Raw genomic sequence first — 21,252 nt, forward strand, 5'->3', positions numbered from 1 at the left:
AGTGTCCAAAATGACAGTCAGTTGACTGCCCTCTTTGCTAGCATAGCTTTGAAAGTTAAGGACTCAATTTTTATCTACAGAATTTACAATTTCCCCCATTATTACAATTCCTTAGGGCAAATTAATTCCTAAAACTTGATTTTGAGATGTGGTTGCTGGCTCTCTTCAAAATATACCCAAACAAGGTCAATACTCTCATTCCCTTCCCTCTACTCTACTCCCCTCTCCTCCCCATTTATCTAAATACACTTTAAGAGATCCTAAACCAAACAGTACATTTTGAGTGACTCAATGCTTTACCTTAAGTTAACCATTTCTTCAATTTTGAATATGCCAAAATCAGGTCTCACTAGTCACAAAGTTAAATTAAGCAATCTTACAATGTAAGATCTAGACATGATAAAAAATATTCAACAAAAATACAGCCTACTGATTAAACTACAAAGTAGCATGGAAGTCAATGCCAATGCACCAAGCATGAAAATGAGTTTGGACAGTTTGACCATAATGCAGGAATTTCAGGACCAACATCTCCTGTGTTTTGCTTAAAGGGGTTCAGTTTCTCCTTCTTGACGCCCTGGAAAACATTTCTTTGATGTTCTTTGATTCTGTCTCCACTTTTGGCTTTTTAGCTTGCTTTCCAGTTCTTGTACTCCTTTTGTCGCTCCCTTTTCCCTGATAAATAGTGCAGTATAAAGAGTATTTATAATGTAAAATTATTTAACAGCAAAAGCCTGTATAGTCATTTGTAGAACATATTTGCAGATAAATTTAGTTAAGGGCAATGTATGTCCGAAGTTAAAACAGATCAAATGTCATAGGTTAAAATAGAAAATGGCCCAAAGTGAATATATGGTTTAAAAGCATTGGAAAAATATTCAAATATCCTTCCCACAGAAACTTCAATTTTTTTAAAAAAAATTTGGGGGTTTTTTGGGAGTGGCTGGGCTACACAACAGGGGTAGCTCTCTCCTCGACCTATACCCACAGCCTATGTGAAGACTTGAACCAAGGTCTAACACAACATTAATGACTTTACCAGCACCAAGATTTTATAACAATCCACATATGACCAGCAGGGAAGCAGACATATCACAACTTGAAATTGATTTACATAGCAAAGTGGCTTTAACTCTGAAAGTTCATACCTGTAAGACACTCTGAGACCCTGGGTTGCTTTCTGTAACAGCTGAAAGGATTTCACCATCTGGTGCTTTTCTATTTGCCTCTGCTAAATCTAACCTGCAAACACGTTTGGTAAACTAGACTTGGTTAAAGCATCTTCAAAGAATACACTCAAATCATAAAAAGTTGTGTGCTTGCATTACTTCCTAAATTCAGACAAAAACAAGATTAGATGTAATAGTGTGTCAGTGCGTTGAAGAGGAAAGGTTAGGGAGGGAATACTTTAGATGGTTACACAGAAGCTTCAGCCAAGGCTCATCCTTCATGTACTCCCCCAAGATTGAAACTGCATCAGCTACTGCACTAGTAACAAGGGAATTAATGAAGAGAAACTGTAATTTCATGCCAAACCAAAGCAAGCACTCCCTCCCCTTTTTGCTAGTATGGGCAATGTTAAATAACCAGTTAGAATACTCCTATGGTTTGTTTGACAATCAGATTATGTGGTATAAAAAGAAAATTAACTAATTGACATTAGTTCAACCGATGCCATCATTCTTCAACCTTTTATATATAGAAGGGGTTTAAGAACATTATAAAAGTTTTTGGAAACATCAGTAACACAGGTGATGACTCACACAGAAGACAGGACTACATTTGGACCAATCACTAATGCAAAAGCACTTCCAACTCAGTTGGTTCTACTGAGATCCAACTAACCAAGTCTTTTATTCAGCACAATAAATAAATAAAGAAGTCTTGTATTTGCAGGTGTCAAGCGAGTGTATTCGTTTCCCGCATCTCATGCACTTCCCAATACTAAATTTTATGGATTGTCTTCATTACTCATGAGCTATGAAGATATTCTAACTCATGTTTGTGGTAGTCATCTGAAAAACATAGATCTAGTTCCCTGCAAGGACTACAGGGAATTCAGTCCTAGAATTTATTTTTGGATTAACACTACAAGTCCTTGTACCATGTAAATTTTCTTTTTTTCTTGCTAAAAAGCCTAAAATACAAGGCCATTCATACGGTGTTAATTGTGACTTCTAAAGCATCATGAAATATTTATTAACAATCAATTCATTATTTAATTGTAAAGGCCTCTGCCATGGGTAACCCAAAGCATCCCTAATGGTTAAGTAGGCTAGTCCTACTGCCTTCTTTTATAACACATTTTCCTTTTGACTTTCAGAATACAGGCCTATAACTTTGATGAAAATAGTTTTTCTATAGTGGTATAACATTGAGTTCTACAGGCAGAGAGTTAGTGCTCATGCATGCTACCATGCCCGCAGTTTTCAATGCTACAAAGTCTTGTCATATTAAGCATAACATAGATTCATCATTCTGTTCATCTCTAAATTAAATATACTGATGAAAAATTCCATAAGTCCGATATAATAGATAGCAGATTCATGATATGAACAAGGTAACTTTTTTACTAAAATTATACATGTGTCTTTCTCTTGCCGTGCAGCATAGTTTTTGTCCAATACAGAAAGAGTCTTTTTTAGCTCACATACCTGCAATTACAAAATACATAAAACATTACCAAAAAATCCTTAAAAGTATCACCATATTAAATGGATACAAGATATTTAATAGCTTTCAGTCATAACTGCAAGGGTTTGAAGGTGAGGAGATAAAAGGCCACAAACATTGGCTAAGAAATGACGAGAATTTTTCCCTAACAAAGAAGTAATCACAACCACTAATTAAGAATCTAATTGTTCTAAATCTGTCCTACAGCAGTAACATGCCTATTTAAAAAGTTACATGACTCATTAGTAGTCCTGAGAATAATTAAAAAGTCAAATGACTTGTAACATAAAAACTTAAAAGATTAACATAAGAAAAATATAGGTTTTAAGACATTAAAAAAAAATAATAATAATTAAAAAAAAAAAAAAACAGCTAAAAGGAGCCAAGATTGGTCACTAAGGCTAAATTATGGGTGTCTAGGCTTCCTTTTAGTGTCCCTCTTTGGATCCTCATATATTTGTGAAAAGTATTGTTCAAAACTCAATGCATCATCATGCAACAAGTAGGGCTCTGATGCAGATATGATCATATAGTGTAAGGCTGACAGAAAGGTCAGATTTATTGATCTAAGACGTTTGGATGTTAGATTAGGGTTAATGAGGTCTCTTACCCAAATGCTTATAAAAAATAAACAGAAGGTAGGCTCTTCCAGTTTGGCACATCCTCATAGACTAAAATTTAGTTTAAGAAGATGAAAACGGACCTTGTGGTATAACCAAGCTAGAACCTTTGAGTCATCAAGCCTAAAAAATTTTGATGATCCAATTTCTGCACATACACAGAGAGGGAGAGAAGCATTATTCAAACTATATCCAGTAAAAAAAAAAAGAAATAGTGTTTATTTACTCAAAGTATTATTAAAAAATTTGTATTGAAATACAGTTATATAAGAGTTTATCAGACATTAGATGGTATCAGGACAGCAGATAATAAGTTACAACTGATAAATGAAAACTGTAGATGAGATGAGCATCTTGGGGGTGGGACCTATGTTTAGCCTCTAAAGATTCACAATGTTCAATATTATTTAAATCTCACCACTCAGGACAGATATCTTGTCTCATTCCAGGAACAGATAGCATGGTCAGGTTTCGATTTGTCAATTGATTGCATATCAAAACTGTGGTAATTTAAGTCTGGTCCCAACCACGTAAATTCAAGCCACAACTACAAAAGACATTTACTGTCAGATTGGGAACTCCTTATTTCTGTAATCTCATATCAGCACATAACCCCCCACACCAACAACCCCCCCCCCCCCAAAAAAAAAAAACATTTTAAGGAATGTATTCTAGCAAGCCTCTAACTATGATTTGCATTTAGAAAAGTTACTTATGAAAAAAATAAAATAGTGCATGTGGCAGGCCACCTTTGACATCACAAAGTACTTGCATAGAATTCTCTGCAATAGATAATAAATGTTGATATCCAGGATAGCCGCTAATGAAAACTATCTCATCCAATTGCCTGAACTTCCCTGGATCATCTCCCTTCTGCATTGATTTCAAAGGAATATCGCTTCCAATAAGGTTAAAAGAAATCTAACTAATTAAAACAAAAAAGTTGGCATTCAATAGCCGATACAAAACCTAGAAGATATTAAACTGTGACAAATCAGAACTAGGAAAAAATAAACACATATAGATCTAATAGCTAGGAACAAGTCTAAGGACAGGATCTTTCTCTAGGAAACAGGGAGTATAAATAGTTAAAGCAGTGAGGTATCAAAGACATAATCTAAATGGTATATCATGATTGAAAGTAAATAGATATTTTTGGAATAATTAAAGTGCGAAAAATCAGAACAGGATATTTGTCTTTGATCTAAAACATTTTAAATTTTAATTGTACCTTCATTCTAGCTTCCTCAAAAATGGGCAGAAAAATAAAAACAGGATCAACTGGAGTTGCGGTATATAGGCTGCCATCTGTATTGAAAAAAAAGAGCTACATATAGTTAGAATTGCTGGAAAGACAAAAAAATAGAATTCAAAATCAAATAGAGTCATCAGAAGTTTCAAGGTGATCCAGGACAAAACAGAAAAATCCACTACAACGGCTCATGAACCACATTAAAGAACTCGATAATGATAACAGAACTAGCACAAAAAAGAGAAAGAAAGCAAAATAATTTATTTAATGTAAATGATGAAGTGTAACAATAGAGAAATGAAATATAATGGTAGGTTGCAATTATTTCTCACAACATGTACTTGATGGTGATATATATATATATCCACTCCAAATTAAAATTTCCTACAAGAAAATTTAGAACTGTAATCATGCAAATCTAGCATCTACCTTCACAAACATAATCCCCCACAAACCAAGATCCATAGGATTGCTTAAACCAGTGAAGCTCTTGAAGCAGCCCATTGACTAGGAGATAGCAAGCTGTGTTTCCTATCAAATTAGTGAAAAGATTTAAAAGTTTGAACATCTTAGCTTATAAATGAGAAATGTTAACAACTTCTGAATATATTTAATTGGAAAATGTCACTGTAGAAATAACCTAACCAAACAGAGTGTTAGTCTATTTATCTTGTCTTTCCCCCAACAATCTCCAACTCCTCAAGGATGATGTTACACAACGAAATCTTCAATTCAAGAATTCTTTTAAAAAGTAAATATATCTTAAAAATTCAAGATAAGGGGAAAAACAACTAAGGAGAGATTTTTTTTTCTCTTTTTCTTTTTGATGATGTAGGAGAACTTCACTCAGATTAATTGCAAGTCGCAGAGCATATTGTACAATATCACTGTTAATCAAACCCCACCCGCCAGAATCAGTTACTGGGTAATCCAGGTGCTTTTCTAAGCGGTTTATAGGAGGCAAGGAGATAAAGTTTTAAAAAACAAAACAAAACTCATAATGCATATCAATAATATCTAATACAAATAGGGAGTAGAATATAATAAAAAATTAGTTAACTAAAAAACTGATAATAAGAGCAGGGAGAGAGACTTGTTGCACATACCTGATTTCGGATGGCGAAGAGATAGCATTTGTCCAATACCATTTCCTGTTTCCCCTGGGACTAAAATTTTTACAGCCAAAACTATCAGTCCTTAGCAAAAATATAGAATCACAAAAATCACCCTTTGATTGTTATGACTACATTATTGACTATGATGCTGTGAGCACTTCATAAATGAAATACATAATAAACTAAAGAGTTCTCTTAAAAGCTAAACGTAACAGTAGTAAACACAAATGCGAATCAGTCCCCAACCACAGACCAGAGTGAGAGAGAGAGACATAGAAGAAGAAGAAGAAAATGAAAGGGAATGCAGTGGTAATTACCAGGAGCAATAAGAAGACGAGTTTCATCAACACCTTCCCACCAAGCCATGGAAATTTCAGCGAAAGCTTTTCAACCCTAGCTCAGCTGTGCAGAGAAAAGCAAACACAACAACACGAATACAACAACTACATGTCGTTTTTTAATTGGGTTTGAAGTCGAGTCCCGCGCCTTTATTCTTTTTTCTTTTCTTTTTTTATTTATTTAAATTTTATGGAACATAGGAACTACGGGGTAATTTTTATTTTTATTTAATCCAAATAATATTTTGTTACTTACATTTTACATTTTACCCTAACAAAGAAAACAAAAAATTGAATCGATGATTTTTAAGCCAAAAAGAAACGAATTTTTTTATTTAAAAAAAAACCTCCAAAAGTCTTTGTCATTTTAATTCAATACAAACACAACCAAATAAAGAAAAATTGGCTAGAAAATGAACCAAATACACAATCAATGGAACTCAAATGCATTTTATTTTCTTTCATTTTCCAGCCAATTTGTCTCCATATTTTTGTCATAGTTAATTTAGTCCTTGTTATTTTATTTTGTAGTTAATTTGGCTTCTACAATCAATTTACTAACAAAAAACACCTATATAACCAACGGTTTGTACGGTTGGCATACTTAAAACCTACAAGGCTTATAAAATAATATTAAAAAAATATAACTAACATTAAAATACATCACCTCATCATTTAATAAATAGAAAAGGCCACATCCAAAAATTAAAAAACAACAAAAACAAAAAATTGAACCCAGGATTTTTAGGCCAAAAAGAAATGAATTTTTTTATTAACAAAAAAAAAAAAAAAACCTCATAAGTCTGTCATTTTCTTTCGATCCAAACACACCCAAACAAAGAAAAATGGGCTGGAAAATGAACCAAATACACAATCAATGTAACTCAAATACATTTCATTTTCTTTCATTTTCCAACCAATTTCATGTCAAATTAGTGAAAAAAATTTATAGTTTTACAAGCCATTGTAAATTCCTTGGTTCTTTCATTTTAAACGACTGGTTTTCATATTATCACACGCAAAATCTAATCCAACAGTCTCCTAACTTGGATCGCATAAAAATCAAATCTTGTGATAAATGTCTAGTTATAGATGATTGACATTGGACAATAAATAACCCATGCACTGCTTTTAGGCCTTAGACTGTGTAGTTCATTATAGCCATAACAGACTCTTTTGCTTAACGACTTCAACTTAAGTCACTCACAACATTTACATTCAGCAATCATCAGCATAGCCAAAAATACACAGCACATGATTTAGATTGAAATTGGCAAATAGGACACTTAAATTTGTTTGCAAAAGTACCGCAAGCAGATATACTTGGCATACAATTTTGATAGATTATTATAGTATGAGTATTGACCAGCTTGGTCTGGAATTTCTGAAACAAAATTTTCAATTTATAACTTTTCCATTATTGAGTTCTTTACTGTGTAACTAACTCAAGACACACTCTTTTGTCACGTATTCACAAGCTAAAGAATCAAAGATTGTAATCACAGACCAAAAAAGGGAATTCATTTCAAAAACTGTTCCCAGCTCTTTGCCAGAGGATATAAGTATTAGAGGTTTCAAGACAAATTGCATGTTCTACCCAAAGTGTGGTACAGGGAAAAAACTTATTGATTCCAAGTTTAGCATTCTGAATTGTAAAATCATATTCACATAAGCTCTATTGAAGAAGAAGGGAAGGACCCACTATAACCAAATACATCATTGCTAGACGAGTGATGAGAACTGCTCTTACTGGCTTCATAATAATTTACGGTAGTGGGTTCGGAATCAGCACTGGGGTTCATCCCAGAAAGCTTCATAATGTTCTCAATTTCTTTAACAACCTCATCCATTGTAGGCCTTCTGTCTCCTGAGTCTGCCACACACCTCATTGCTAAATCCACAAACTCTTCTAAGCCTTCAAGATTTTTTCCCAAACCAATGAATGGATCAAGAATTTCATGAAGATTATATAAATCCTTTGACTTATTGATTGCATTCCTTACTTCTACCACAATATACTTCCCTTGCTGTATTGGTTTTCTTGCAGTTATTAGCTCTAACATGACCACTCCAAAGCTATAGACGTCACTCTTCTTAGTCAATTGTTGGGTCATGTAATATTCAGGATCCAAGTAGCCCTAAAAAAAGCAACAAAAAACCCTTCCTCCATGTTAAAATCTGATGCAATGTTTTGAAAATTTTCTACACAGATACTACGGATAAAATAATAAAAAAAAAAATTATATATATATATAGATGGATAGATAGATAGATAGATAGATAGATACTAGTCACCTTAAAAATGAAGAAAATTGGAAAATTTAAATGGGAGGAGGTCCTATCCCCTATTATGGGGACTTCAGATCATAAATTACACATCTCTTTCCCAACAATGACATGGTGGTTCTGGCAGTAAAAAGAGTGCGCGTGTGTGGGTGCACAAATGCTTGCATTTGCTAGCATGCATAGGGGCATTCCTAGAAGGCTAGCAGTCTGGATGCATGACAGGATTACATACTGACCAATGTTCCTTTAACTTGAGTGGTGACAGAATTCCTTTCACTATCAAACTCAGACTTGGAGAGACCAAAATCGGCAACTTTTGCATTAAAACTTTCATCCAATAGGATGTTGTTTGATTTGATGTCCCTATGTATGATGGGAGGATTTGCATGTTCATGCAAATAGACCAAGCCCCTGGCCGCACCAAGGGTTACTTTAAGTCTTCCCATCCAATCCAACCTGATTCCTGACTTCCCTGCAAATACAATATGCATATTATCAAATAAAAGGCAAATGATTGTGTTCTTACTTGAAAGAAATTTGAAGGAAAGTTAACGGGGTAGATATGTCATGATTAACAAAGCTATCTCCAAGTTGGGTTGTTAAGGGAGTGGTGTACACTTCAAACTGAAACATGGGACTTCAAGGTAGATTGGACATGTCACAAAGGAGGTTTTGGAGACTGAACTCCCAAACTCAACTCGTTAAATCTTTCAGCTGAATTATATCAGGAGTCTCTACCAGGTTTATATTTTCTGGCCAACGATGTTAAGGTAATTTAAATAGCCACTTTCATTTTTTTCAAGAAGATGAGGCCAGAAAAGCATCGAATGATGTCAATATAGACACAGAATTCATCTCAAATGTCTCTGGTTGGAGGCACATTATTGAAACTATATAAAGATTATAAGTTCATATTCTAGTACAAAGTTCATCATTGATTTCATAGTTGAATACAAGTTATTATGTTGCCCAAATTAATTCCTCAATGGTTAAAAATATTAAAAATAAATAAACTGGAAATTTTCCATGTGGTTATTTACAAAGTATGCAATGATATTCAATTGTTGCCAGAATTTATATCGATTGGAGAATGTGAAGAATTGATAAAAGTACCTGAAACACTACCCATTAGAGTACCATTTGGAATATACTCATACACCAGCATTTGTTCACCTTGCTCAAAACAAAACCCCAGAAGGCTGACAAGATTCTTGTGATGGACCCGTGATAGAAGTTCAATTTCAGTTTTGAACTCAAGCCCACCTTGCATAGAATCACTTTGAGCTCGTTTGATGGCAATCAGTTGCCCAGTGGGAAGAGTTCCTCGATAAACCTGTACAAATGTTCACAAATGGACATTTGGTTATCACTTGAAATAATCCATGAATATTTTGAGAAGTTAGCTTTAAGTAGAATTTTCTTTAAAGAATAAAAGTTCAAATTCATTTTGACTTTTGAGTAATCATTTTATTTATGGCGATAAGTTACACATGCATCCAATGAGTCTTGCAAAATAATAAATAATAATGATAAAAGACTATCAAAATTAACCTTCCCATAACCCCCAGATCCAATACTATTTGCTTCTGAAAAATTGTTGGTGTATTTCTTAAGCTCTTCAAAAGAGAACCGCTTGGCTGCTTGTAACTGAGGAGCACTACCATTTCCCATATTTTGATCCCAATGTGCTGCATTTTCGTGACATGAACGCAATAGATAATAAGTCCCTATAAATTCCGTATGATTAACTAAAAAGTGCTAGGTCTACGTTATACCCATCTTACCAAAAGGATTGTTCTGTTCACTAGCTCTTTTTGCTATTTTCTTTTGGTGGAAAGCATAAACTACTGCAAGGACTACCAATAACAAAAGGACAGACCCACCAACTGCTACTCCAATTATAATGCCACTGCTTTTGTTCAATGCTATAGGTACCTCAATGATAAGAGAGAGAGTATGCATCATGATAAAATTGCAATAGCATCCAAATAACATAGAGAAAACATAATAACTATTACTTTCCAATTCAGCGTGAAATTCAGAGTTACCTGCTGCACAATTCACATACGTAAAGGCCATAAGATAGAAGGGTCCAAAACTTGGTGGAGGGTAGAAAGACAGATTGTTAAGTGCAAATCCAACCATTGTAATTGCTGTTTGATTGAAACATTCCTGACCAGATGGGAAAACTTCAAGACTCAGTTCAATGTTTCCATATGAATTCACAATGGGATTACTTAGAGAAACTGAATCCACAGGAAGTGCAAAGGACTGAAGAGTTTCCATGAGAGACTTCTCAAGTCTTGCATAGTAAGTTGTGTTTCCCAAGTCAAAGGAAGCAAGACCTCGGAAGACTAGTATGCCCTTGTATGGATACGCACATTCACAGTTTGGGCTGGCAACCTGATCCGAATTGCAGGAAATTTGCATACAGTTATGTGGTGGTGGAAAATATGAGGAATTTGGTGTAGAAGCCGGGCAGTAACTCTTTGTCACTTGATCTGTTTTGTCACATACTGTGTTACCTTCAAGTCTGCAAAATGTTGTAGATAATTACAAGAAATAAAGATAATAGATAAGAAGTACATTGCTTGCCAAGTTAACTTCTAACAAGTAATCAAACAGCTTGCACTTCTTCAACATAGTTAAAAAAGAAGAAGAAGAAGAAGCAATGACTAGATAACTAAAGGTTACTACTTACAATAACGTAATGTTTCCTCCAGGAATTTGTGCAACATTACTTATGGAATTGTTCCGCAAATCTATAAGTTGCAATTGGTTGCTATTTGTGGTACTGATATCCAAGGTGCCATTGAAACGGTTGTTCCTTAGTACCCTGTTCACACATGCCAGAACATACACCTTTTAATCGTCATTGTCATTCTATGAGGATAATGTGTAGACTTTTTTGTTTTCAAATAGGTTACACATGTTTGTTCTGTTTGGATTTTCTTAACTCTCAATGACAATGACACTGAATGTGGTGCTACTTGAGATCAAGCTGATACTCACACTTTCTGTAAATCAGGAAGGCTGAATAGGTCAACTGGAACTTGTCCTTGAAGTTGTGTATTTTCCATCATTCTGCCATTCAAGATTAATATGTTTATTAATATTGAGTACTTCAACCTCCATGCAGCTTGACAAAATTTTATATTGGATTCACACGCACACACACAGAGAACTATGGAGGAGGATCATACAATGTTGTCAATAACGGTAAGGAAGCAATCCAAGGAGGAACATCAGAAACAGTGAAACTATTGTTGCTCATATCCCTAAAAAATACATTTCAGACAGAATGAGAATTGATCACAAACTATTAGATTTATCATAATAGATATGAGACCATGATTTATATCTGTTTTAAAGAAGAAAGAACATTTAACTGGATCTTTTATTAAAAGAATGTTTAACCGGTAATCTTTTATAATAGTCTAACCATGCCTACTTGCCACCACACCAGTGAATTCTGTCACTATAGTTATCACTACTTACAAATAGCTGAGGGAGTTCATGCCAGTAAGGTTGGCCATAGGGCCACTCAGGTTGTTGTTGGACAAGGACCTGGAAACAAATTACTGTAAGCCTCTCTTAGTTAAGTGAAAAACTTCTCAAAAACAAGTTAAAAAGCTTTGATCACGATATCTATCTTTTTTTCTTACAGCTCGATAACATTTGTAAGACTATTGAGATTTGAAGGTAGCCCATTTAATGAATTCCGATCAAAGCGTCTGTAGCCAAAACAATATATTCAGTACACAAAACTTGATAGAAGTTCACAGCTAGCATAATCTCAACTATGAATTCTATTAAATGACAGAGCTTCTTACACCATCTGCAAAGTCTGCACTAGTCCAAGTGTGGAAGGGATGCTACCAGTTAAATTATTGCTGTCAAAAAGCCTGCCCAAAAAAGTCAGTAGCAGGTAGAAATTAATGTCTCAAGTGACAGTGCTCATATAATTATTGGGAATTTGGGATATCCAAATTGAGAAGTTGTATTCCTTAATTTCCATGGCAAAGACATTTATTCCGGTATTCTACATTAGAGCAAAATATAGTGCAGAGGCAATACCCATGAGAAAAAGGGCATTAAGAAGAGACTATATTAGTTACATACATTTCCCATTTGTGATTATTTCAAAAGCTAGCCACCCATTTTCTCCACTAGTCAGACCATATGTAGACAAACAATGGATAGATCTTTTTCAGCCACAAAAGATATAATCACAAATTCATGACAGCAGACAGTTCTCAAAACTTACACATGTATGAGAGTCATATTTGGGTTGAAAAGTTTAGGTGGAATTGTGCCCGACAGCTTATTGTTTCCAAGATGACTGTAGATAATGAAATAATCTTACATGGATATTAATTGGACAAAACAAAGCAATAGTGCAAAGAGGATTTAATCAGCTCAAAATCACAATGAGCCTTAACATACAAGTGCCTCGTGTGAAGTAGCATATCAAGACCAGATTTAGTCCCATTCCCATCAGAGACTGGGATGGATCCTTCAAGCTGGTTGCCAGTAAGGTCCAAATAATAAAGGTTGGACAGAGTGCCAATGGAATTTGGAATTTGTCCAGTGAATTTATTAGAATTCAAAGATCTGCAACAAAGAGAGCCAGAAATCAGTGTCTATCAGAACAGACATAAATCTGCCCTTAAATTATTAGAAAGTAAGAATGTAAAAGAAAGGATACTAAATCAAATATTGAACAGCCTCATCCAAAACACAAGCATCCATAAGGAATTTCACGTGTATTGGCCATTACGGCAAAACAATGAAAGAATTGCAAACTCAGAAAGCCTTACAAAGAGATTAGCTGCTGTAAAGAACCTATTGTGCTTGGAATAGGGCCAGTGAAACCGCAACCCATCAGGCTTCTGGTGTGCATATAAAAAGACCAAATGTTAATTACAAGAATTCTAACTACACTATCAGATTCTCTGAAACCAATCAGTATTTCCTTACAAGGTTTGTAGCTTCTTCAAATTCCCAATTTCTTGTGGAAGTGTTCCTGTCAGGTTCGTGTTGAAAGACAGATCCCTATATGAAGATGCTGGTAATTAGGATTGAATTACAATAGACTAATTGAACAGCTACTACCAAATACAACATATAATGCTGGTGCTCTTGAATTCGATTCACTTGAACATGCAAATGAAATACATATTCTTATTCACTATTTTTATGATAGTAACCCCAAAATGATTAGTTGCTAAGACTGAAGTCTTAAAGATAAAAGAACACGCCTTGGAATTGGAAGCATGCATTGAACATATTGAACACTGAAGCTTAAGATATATGAGCGCTGTAGACTAAAAGTAAAATTAGCTCTAAATGGGTTCCCATTACAATAGAAGAGGCTAAGTGCAATTAGAACTTAGAACACCTACAAAGTCTGTAACTCAGAAAATGACCCGATATCTCCTGATAGCTGACCCGTCACATTAATGTTTGATAACATTCTGAAATTGAAAGCAGTCAGCTTAATATCAATTTGAAAGAATGAGCAACCTTCCTTCCAAAAGCATTAATTGGTGAAAACAAGCCAAAGAACATACATGGCGGTCACACGTGAATTGTTGCACTCAATTCCTACCCAAAGGCCACCACAGGGATCAGAACCCACCCAATTGGAGGGAGTGTTCATCCAGTTAGCCGTGAGAGACTGTAAAGCAGCAGCTGCATCAGAAAAGAAATGAAAATCTAATCATTCAGTCGCCAAAATTGAGTACAAAAAAATAATAGGATCCCAATAATAATAGAAAGCACCTTACAAAAACTTACCCTATTGTCATTGTGGAAACATATGTGTGGCATGTATTCCTATTTGTTTTGTGTTTTGGAAAGCTCAAAAAATACTAATACGTTTTTCTATTTTTAGCTGAGAAAGCTTAGTCACCCTTAAATATAAATGTTCTTGTTATGGATATTCATATCTATGCAGGGGCGGAGCCATGTTGAAGGGTGCCCAAAATTTTAAAAAAAAAAAAATATATATATATATATATATAAAATTATTTTAATGTTTTCAAAATTTAGTCTATAAAAATAAGAGTTGGTCCCCCAAGTATTTGAATTAGTCCAATGATGCTCTTAAAAAAAATAATTGGTCTAATATTTATAGAGATATAACTTTATTTTTCGCAATTCTATTTTTTATTGTAAAATGTGTTTTTATATTTGTTAAATATTTGAAAAAGTTTAGCCACAAATATGTTTGAATTTATCTTTTTCAACCTGTTATGTGGCGATTAACAAGTCATTGACTCATTAAAAAATTCTTTTCACTTAAACTACATATGAAATTTCTCTTTAGTTGCCACATAATGGGTCAAAGCAAGATAGTTTCAAATATGTTTAGAACCTAATTTGTTCCTCCAAGTTTTGGATCATTTATGTTTTTGAATATTTCATTAGTTTAATTGAATATTTTTACTTATATTAGTATAAAATTTGATAATTTTTATAGAAAATGAAACTTTTTAAGAATTTCACTATGAAAATTGAAAACATGAATTTTATTAATTTTATGAAAGATAGCCATCAAACATAATTTTGATTGAAAATATTAAGCTCTTTTTTTTTTTTTTTTGGTTGGGTGTGTGTATATATATAACTTATCAAATAAAAAAGTGTGTGTATATAATAAAAAAAAGCATGTGTATTTATGTGTGTGTGTGTGTATGAGAGTTGTCTTGATAAATATATTAGTGTTGCAACTTGGCCCCCCCAAATAAAAATTCTTGGTTCCGCCCCTATATCTATGAGGTGAGAGACTGGACAAAAGAGAGAACAGAATCATTCAGCTTTGGATTGCTAACAATTCATTGCCAAGCCACTTAATTTGTATGTCTTTGTTTTATTGCTTTATTTCCATATTGTATTTGTGTGTTCTTGTAGATGATTCTGTTATGATAAATTTAACGGTTGATACCATTTGTCAGGACCTGAGTAAATGGAAACGCTAGTCATGTCTTTTCTACATTCCAAACGAACTAGTTGAGTTACAATTAAACTCCTTATAATCACTTAAATAACCTAATTCGACCTCGTAAACAGCTAATTTGGGAGTCACCGTACACCTCACACGATACAATTTTTCAATCCAATTCACGTAGTCCAGCTTATCACAGCTCTAGTTAGTAAATTCACAACAATTGGAATCAAGATGGGTGAGAAAAAAAAAAATCACAATTTTGCTATGTTCTTTGCTAGATTCGTGGAATAGTTGAAAAAGGTTTTGGTGGGAGTTAGAGAAATCATTAAATTAAAGATGGACATTTATGAAATATAAAAAGTTGTGTGTTGGAACTTGGAATTGACTGTGGTAGAAAGGAACACTCACGTAAATGTAGGTTTTCATTGTGTGGGAAACCTGACAATTCATTTGAATTGAATGAGATTTCTTAGGAGGAGGAGAGATAGACACCATTGGGGTTTGGGGTTTAGACTTTGCCACTTCTTTTTACATGACAATATGTTGAAAACATTTTATACACTTCCAATCATCTGTTGGTGCCTTTTATAATGGTATAAAACTATAAATGTGTAATGGGGAAAATCTTATTTTCAAAACACAAGAGACTTTACAGTTATCTGGAACCCACTTATTACTCATGTTAGTACTTTGACATTGTTGTAGGAAATAACATGGACTTTTAAAAGTTTTTTTTTTCAATATTAGAATAATATTTTATTATTATGATTTTTTATTTTTTTTGGGAAACTCCAAACTTCAACTTTAACCTTAAAATTGTTTTAAACTTTAAGGACCCTTTAAAGCTCTTTAGTAAAATCACCAAACATTTAGCACTTTCATTTAAAAGAGCTTTAATCCCTTAAAAACACTTATGAATTTCTGATGTGCATAAAATATATACAATAAAGTACTCACATATCTACATATTTAGCCTTACTTTTATGTTATTTTGTGACTGATTATATAATATCTTTGTGTTGTAGGTAACAAGGGCTTTACAAGCAAAGTGGGGCTAGGCCAATTGAATCAAGCCAACTTACATCCAGCCGGACATGAATTCAAGAAAAGACCAACCCAATTAAATTTAAGTCCAATTGGAGTAAGGAATCAAAGGAAATTTGCGCCAAATCCAAGTCCAATTCGGATTAGGATTCCAGACTGCACATCAGTTAGTAATTTTGGCATAACTTTTGGCTCAGATGTCCAATCGAGATGATTCAAGTTGGGCTGGAACGATAACTTAAAGGGCTACAACTTTGTTGTTCACCAAAAGTCCAAATTCTGACGTTAAATGGGCCAAAACTGTCGGTTAAGTGAAGCCTAAAAATCTGGGATTTTCTTCAAATGGGAATTCAACTTGTAATAGGATTCCTTGACCTATTTAAAGGCTCTTTAGGGAAAAATTTAGGGAGGCTGAGGTGGAGGCTAGTGCTAGGGCTGAGGGCTGAAGGCATAGAGAGTGCGAATACTTCTTTGGTTTTCTTCCATGACAGTTAGTTTTATTTTATTTGTCTAGTTTAATGTTTGGTATTTTATTTTTGTGTTTTCTTTCAATTACCATGTGTAGCTAAATTTATAATTAGGGTTGAGGATGAAACCTTGTTAAGGATTATCAGTAATATTTATGTGATTTGATTTTTCCCAATATAGTTGTTCTTTAATAATTTAAATTGTTCTTAATTCATATCAATTGACTAAGATGGAATTCTAGATATGAGTTCAATCATGTTTTTCTCATGATTTAGGATTTATCTTAATTAATTGAATGCTTGATTTATTAATTCTTGATTATAAAATTGGATATCACTTGTGATTTGTTTGTCAATGGATACAATTTATGATTTGATTTTTAGAATTGGATATATCTTGTGATTTGTTTAGCTACTGATACAATTGATGATTTGATTTTATACTTAAGAAGCGAAGAAGAACATGCTTTTGAGTTTTAAAATAAGGATTTTAATGATGATATTTTCCATGATAGCAAGATTGATTTTTAGATTATCATGCAGTGGTAGGGAAAAATTAATGATCATAAATATATGCTGATATGATTTACAAGGCGGATTTCAAAACCTTAATTCCTTTCTCTTAATTGTTTACATCTTTTTATTGCTTTATATCTTTGCTTAGTTTAACTATTTGCTTAATTTTATTATTTGCTTAGTTTATTTTATTGTAACCAACCAATTTTTATTTAAACTAGATTAGGATTAATTTGGTTAAGGTTTAATTAATTTTCCTACATTCATATAAGTCCCTGTGGGTTCGACCTCGTTGTTGTCCAACTATACTTCGGTACGGTTCGTACACTTGCGAGTATTTTAAAATTTCACAACAATTTCAACCCCTCTAAAAAGAAAATTCAAATAGACTCTAGAGTGTGTCTTCGTATTATCAAAAAAGTACTTTAATTAAAATAAAAAAAATTTGTTTGTGATTAATTAAAAAATATTTTTGTTCTTAGTAGAAATTGATAAACATTTGATGATTTTACTAAAGAGTATAAGGGCCCTTAAAGCTGTAAACAACTTTAAAGCTAAGTGTTTGTTTAGCATTATTGTAAGAAGTAGAGCTTTAGTGTTTTGAGTCTTGACAAATAACAATAAATAGTATTTTTAATTTCTTGATTATAAAACATGAATAATGAATTGTAGAGCTTTAAAGCTTTGAAAGTTAGCTTTAACCTTAAAAAGCTAAAAACAACTTTAGGGCCCCTTCAAATGCTTCTCAAGTAGTTTAGCACCTGCTTAGCTAAACTAAAATAAAAAATAAAAAATTGAAGATCCTATGTTTTATGTCTAATGATGTTATAATCCTGAGATTTAACACACAAAAAATTAGAAATGGAAAATTCGTCTCCAATTGGTCAAATTGTTGTCAATGGTCAAGTGGATAAGTGGTTTTGTTCTCCTAAACATTATAAATGCAACTCAAAAGAATTTATTCTTGTCATTTCCATGTTTTTTTCTGCAATCATATAAAGGGTTTGATTCCCAAAAAAAAAGAGAAGATAAAAGTGTTTGATTAAGAAGGAAAGGAATTAGAATAAGAAACCCAACACAGATATTGGCCTATAATCTTTGAGGTCTAGAAGAATTAAGTACCTAACCATGGATGCCAACTATATATTAACAACTAGTACAGAAAGAAATCTAAAGAACACATTGTAGTCTACCAACATATCAACAGAAACATGAATAACTGAACTACAAAAAAGACAGATCAAATTGAACCAAACTTACAGTCTAAACCGTTTGTAACCGCTGCTATAACCGAGAATTGAATGAATAGAAGCAACACTAACACCTTACTCCATTGACCCATCATCAAGAACAATAAGCTTCAAACCCCACAATTCTAAAGTTGGTAAGAAAATCCTTAGAAGTTTCAGGATGCTGCACCCATATAATATATTCCCAGTAATCAACTCCTGCAACAATTTTTTTCTACAAAATTCAACCGTTCGAAAACTCTTGTTCATACTGTAACCGTGTATATATGATGAACTTATTTGAATGGATCATATTTGTACACATAAATTAAAATACAATCACTATCAACATGATATATATGATATATATTTCTACTTTCAAAAGAGATAAAAGAAACGACCCGGCCAGAGTGTTTACTCGATACGGCCAAGTCAATGGTGGGAGTTTCAAGAATTCACAAGTAAAAGCAAAACACAGCACCTGAACAAAAACATTGAAATACAAACACTCAAATTTAGAGAAATACAAAACAGAGCACGCTGGGTTTACAGAGGGAGAGAGAGAAAACGTGGTCACCTAGGCAGAGTTCGGAGCTGATGAACTGACCGATTTCAGCGCTGGTGAGAGAGGGGCTTGTCAGTGGTGCTGGGTCTTCGCTGGGATGGGTTCTTCTCTCAAAGGATTTTTTAACGCGTGAGATTAAGATGAACTGAACCACTGGTGTTTGATATAAAGGCTGGGAAAAGAAAAATTAAAGGAAGTGAATGTTGGTTCAGAGAGGTGGGTGAGATGAGTGAATGGGGAAGTTGGATTTGGAGTAATGGCATCTGAAGGAAGAGAGCAAAATCTGAGGAAAAAAAGGTAGTGTAAAACTCATTACTAAGCCAAGATTAGCCAAAGGAAGAGAGTTCCAGCGGTCTGAAGGTGACGTGACTACTCTTTGTCATCCATAATTTCTTAGATTTCACATGATTAATCAGGTTTTGGACTAAGTTTCCTAGTCAATACCTTAAGGTCAACTATAGAGATTTCTTCCGGTGCATGTGGAATAAGAGATCTTGCAAGCTTTTTGATAGTGATATTTTAGCCATGCTTGTGTGGGTTGCACGTGCTGCTGCCCCTTTAGTGAGGGAATTAATATATTTTTCTTTTGTTTTTTGAAGAAATATGAAATCATGTACTTAAATTTAAAATAATTATTTGAATATCTATTTAGTAGTTCTAAAAAAAATATTTATTTAGTATTTACTATGACAATTTCTTAGAACCTATTTACTAAATGCAATATCTACTCACCAAAAAATGCTACAAAGAATGATAATGAATGTCATCATCTTTCCACAATATTTAAATTTTCGCAGTAAATAATGATATATGCTACAATTTTTTTGAAGATCTTCATCAAATTAAATTCTTGCAACCATCTACAATGAAGATTTTGTTATTCATACTTCATTTTTTATTATCTTATTTTATGAGTTTAACTGCGATGTTTAGTTTATTTATTTTTAATGAACACCCTTTTAAGTAGGAAAAGAAATTTAAAAAAGAACAAAATAACAAAAGATATCTGTCATCAAAGTTTCTATAAAATAAAATTATAAGTATAGAAGATTTAAACCTAATAAATTAGTGTTCTCTAGGTAACAAATAGAATACCATATATTATCATTTTAACTTTCCAAGCATGACTACTAGTCTACCACATAATATTCAAAATACAAGAAGAAATTTTTGGGACATTAAAATTTAGTAGGAATATTTTAGACATTGCATAATGGAAATTTTAAGAAGTATAATAGTAGGAGTATATGCTCTGTAACGACCCAAGGAAAAACGCTAGCCACATCTGCACTATACCTCAAAAGGACTAGTCACAATTGAGGCTCCTTATAGTTGTTAATAAAGTCCAATTCAACCCAGTAAATACTCGATGTGAGAATCATCACACACCCACACACATCACACAATTAATCAAATTGGGGTATCACAATTTCTCCCACTTAAATCCCTAACGTCCTCGTTAGGGCCCACTTTGTGGGGTAGTGTCTCTGAGCCCACACGGGGTTACCGGGCCGGCTCTGATACCATATGTAACGACCCAAGGAAAAGCGCTAGCCACATCTGCACTATACCTCAAAAGGACTAGTCACAATTGAGGCTCCTTGTAATTGTTAATAAAGTCCAATTCAACCCAGTAAATACTCGATGTGAGACTCATCACACACCCACACACATCATACAATCAATCAAATTGAGGTATCACATGCTCATTTACAAAATATAAATAATGAAATTATTCAACTTTAATTTGGGGGGGATGAAACTACCCCAAACATAACGGAGAAAAGTGCTACTTTGTCAATTTGTGAGTGTGTGAAACAATGTGTGTGTGTGTGTGTGTGTGTTTTTTTTTTTTTTTTTTTTTTTTTTTTTTTTTTGAAACAATGTGTTAAAAAAATCAACCTAAAAAAATTATGCATAAAACAATGAATTTTGGTTCAACAAATTGACTAAACCAAAAACGAAGTTTGGGAACACATCAAAATGTCACGATATTTTTACAATACCTTTATTTCTAGCTATGGTGGGTTTTGGTTTGATATTTTATTATTTTATTTTAGAGTAATGTTACATCCACAACATTTCATAATAAATCATAAGTGGTAAATTATTATTAGTTTTAAATTAGGCTAACCACTTTTGACTGTGCATTAAAAAAAACAAATAAAAAGCCAATTGAAGAAAATTGTGCCTAA

The 21,252-nt window shown here is 33.4% G+C and overlaps 2 protein-coding genes across 15 annotated transcripts; both read right to left on the minus strand.

The window, feature by feature from the left end:
* Nucleotides 1-295: 295 nt before the first annotated feature.
* On the minus strand, nucleotides 296-6,103 carry LOC115971293 (ribonuclease H2 subunit B). Of its 3 annotated transcripts, XM_031091126.1 has the most exons (10): nucleotides 5,978-6,103; nucleotides 5,652-5,711; nucleotides 4,975-5,076; nucleotides 4,525-4,601; nucleotides 4,043-4,166; nucleotides 3,377-3,441; nucleotides 2,585-2,654; nucleotides 1,408-1,483; nucleotides 1,149-1,242; nucleotides 296-675 (listed from the first exon to the last, which is right to left on the minus strand). In XM_031091126.1, exons 1-10 carry the CDS (start codon nucleotides 6,024-6,026, stop codon nucleotides 556-558), a joined length of 837 nt encoding a protein of 278 aa, XP_030946986.1. In that variant the 5' UTR covers nucleotides 6,027-6,103; the 3' UTR covers nucleotides 296-555. The 3 variants fall into 3 exon arrangements, with proteins under 3 accessions (XP_030946986.1, XP_030946987.1, XP_030946988.1); XM_031091127.1 differs by lacking the exon at nucleotides 4,975-5,076; XM_031091128.1 differs by lacking the exons at nucleotides 296-675; nucleotides 1,149-1,242; nucleotides 2,585-2,654.
* A 1,388-nt stretch (nucleotides 6,104-7,491) lies between these two features.
* On the minus strand, nucleotides 7,492-19,477 carry LOC115971292 (probable leucine-rich repeat receptor-like protein kinase At5g49770). Of its 12 annotated transcripts, XM_031091116.1 has the most exons (21): nucleotides 19,070-19,160; nucleotides 18,911-18,973; nucleotides 18,524-18,711; nucleotides 13,858-13,978; nucleotides 13,690-13,761; nucleotides 13,265-13,339; nucleotides 13,105-13,176; nucleotides 12,731-12,898; nucleotides 12,552-12,626; nucleotides 12,118-12,189; nucleotides 11,950-12,018; nucleotides 11,783-11,851; nucleotides 11,488-11,562; nucleotides 11,297-11,368; nucleotides 10,986-11,120; nucleotides 10,333-10,817; nucleotides 10,069-10,209; nucleotides 9,836-9,972; nucleotides 9,398-9,617; nucleotides 8,521-8,756; nucleotides 7,492-8,136 (listed from the first exon to the last, which is right to left on the minus strand). In XM_031091116.1, exons 3-21 carry the CDS (start codon nucleotides 18,606-18,608, stop codon nucleotides 7,663-7,665), a joined length of 2,853 nt encoding a protein of 950 aa, XP_030946976.1. In that variant the 5' UTR covers nucleotides 18,609-18,711; nucleotides 18,911-18,973; nucleotides 19,070-19,160; the 3' UTR covers nucleotides 7,492-7,662. The 12 variants fall into 12 exon arrangements, with proteins under 12 accessions (XP_030946976.1, XP_030946977.1, XP_030946974.1 ...); XM_031091117.1 differs by lacking the exon at nucleotides 18,911-18,973 and having other exon boundaries at nucleotides 19,070-19,474; XM_031091114.1 differs by having other exon boundaries at nucleotides 18,524-18,973; nucleotides 19,070-19,474.
* Between the last annotated feature and the right edge of the window lie 1,775 nt (nucleotides 19,478-21,252).

Source organism: Quercus lobata, chromosome 12 (genome assembly GCF_001633185.2).
Source record: "Quercus lobata isolate SW786 chromosome 12, ValleyOak3.0 Primary Assembly, whole genome shotgun sequence".
In the NCBI taxonomy this organism is placed as follows: Eukaryota; Viridiplantae; Streptophyta; class Magnoliopsida; order Fagales; family Fagaceae; genus Quercus; species Quercus lobata.

Excerpts from the sequence above, each read along its gene's own strand:
- LOC115971293 (XM_031091126.1), bottom strand. The coding sequence starts at position 6,026 with ATGGCTTGGTGGGAAGGTGTTGATGAAACTCGTCTTCTTATTGCTCCT. Across the intron at positions 5,712-5,977 it reads TCGTCTTCTTATTGCTCCTG|TCCCAGGGGAAACAGGAAAT; the intron begins GTAATTACCACT and ends TAAAAATTTTAG. Across the intron at positions 4,167-4,524 it reads TTGAGGAAGCTAGAATGAAG|AAGGGAGATGATCCAGGGAA; the intron begins GTACAATTAAAA and ends AAATCAATGCAG.
- LOC115971292 (XM_031091117.1), bottom strand. The coding sequence starts at position 18,608 with ATGATGGGTCAATGGAGTAAGGTGTTAGTGTTGCTTCTATTCATTCAA. Across the intron at positions 12,899-13,104 it reads TTACAGCAGCTAATCTCTTT|ATCTTTGAATTCTAATAAAT; the intron begins GTAAGGCTTTCT and ends TCTTTGTTGCAG. Across the intron at positions 9,618-9,835 it reads GATCTGGGGGTTATGGGAAG|GTTTATCGAGGAACTCTTCC; the intron begins GTTAATTTTGAT and ends ACATTTGTACAG.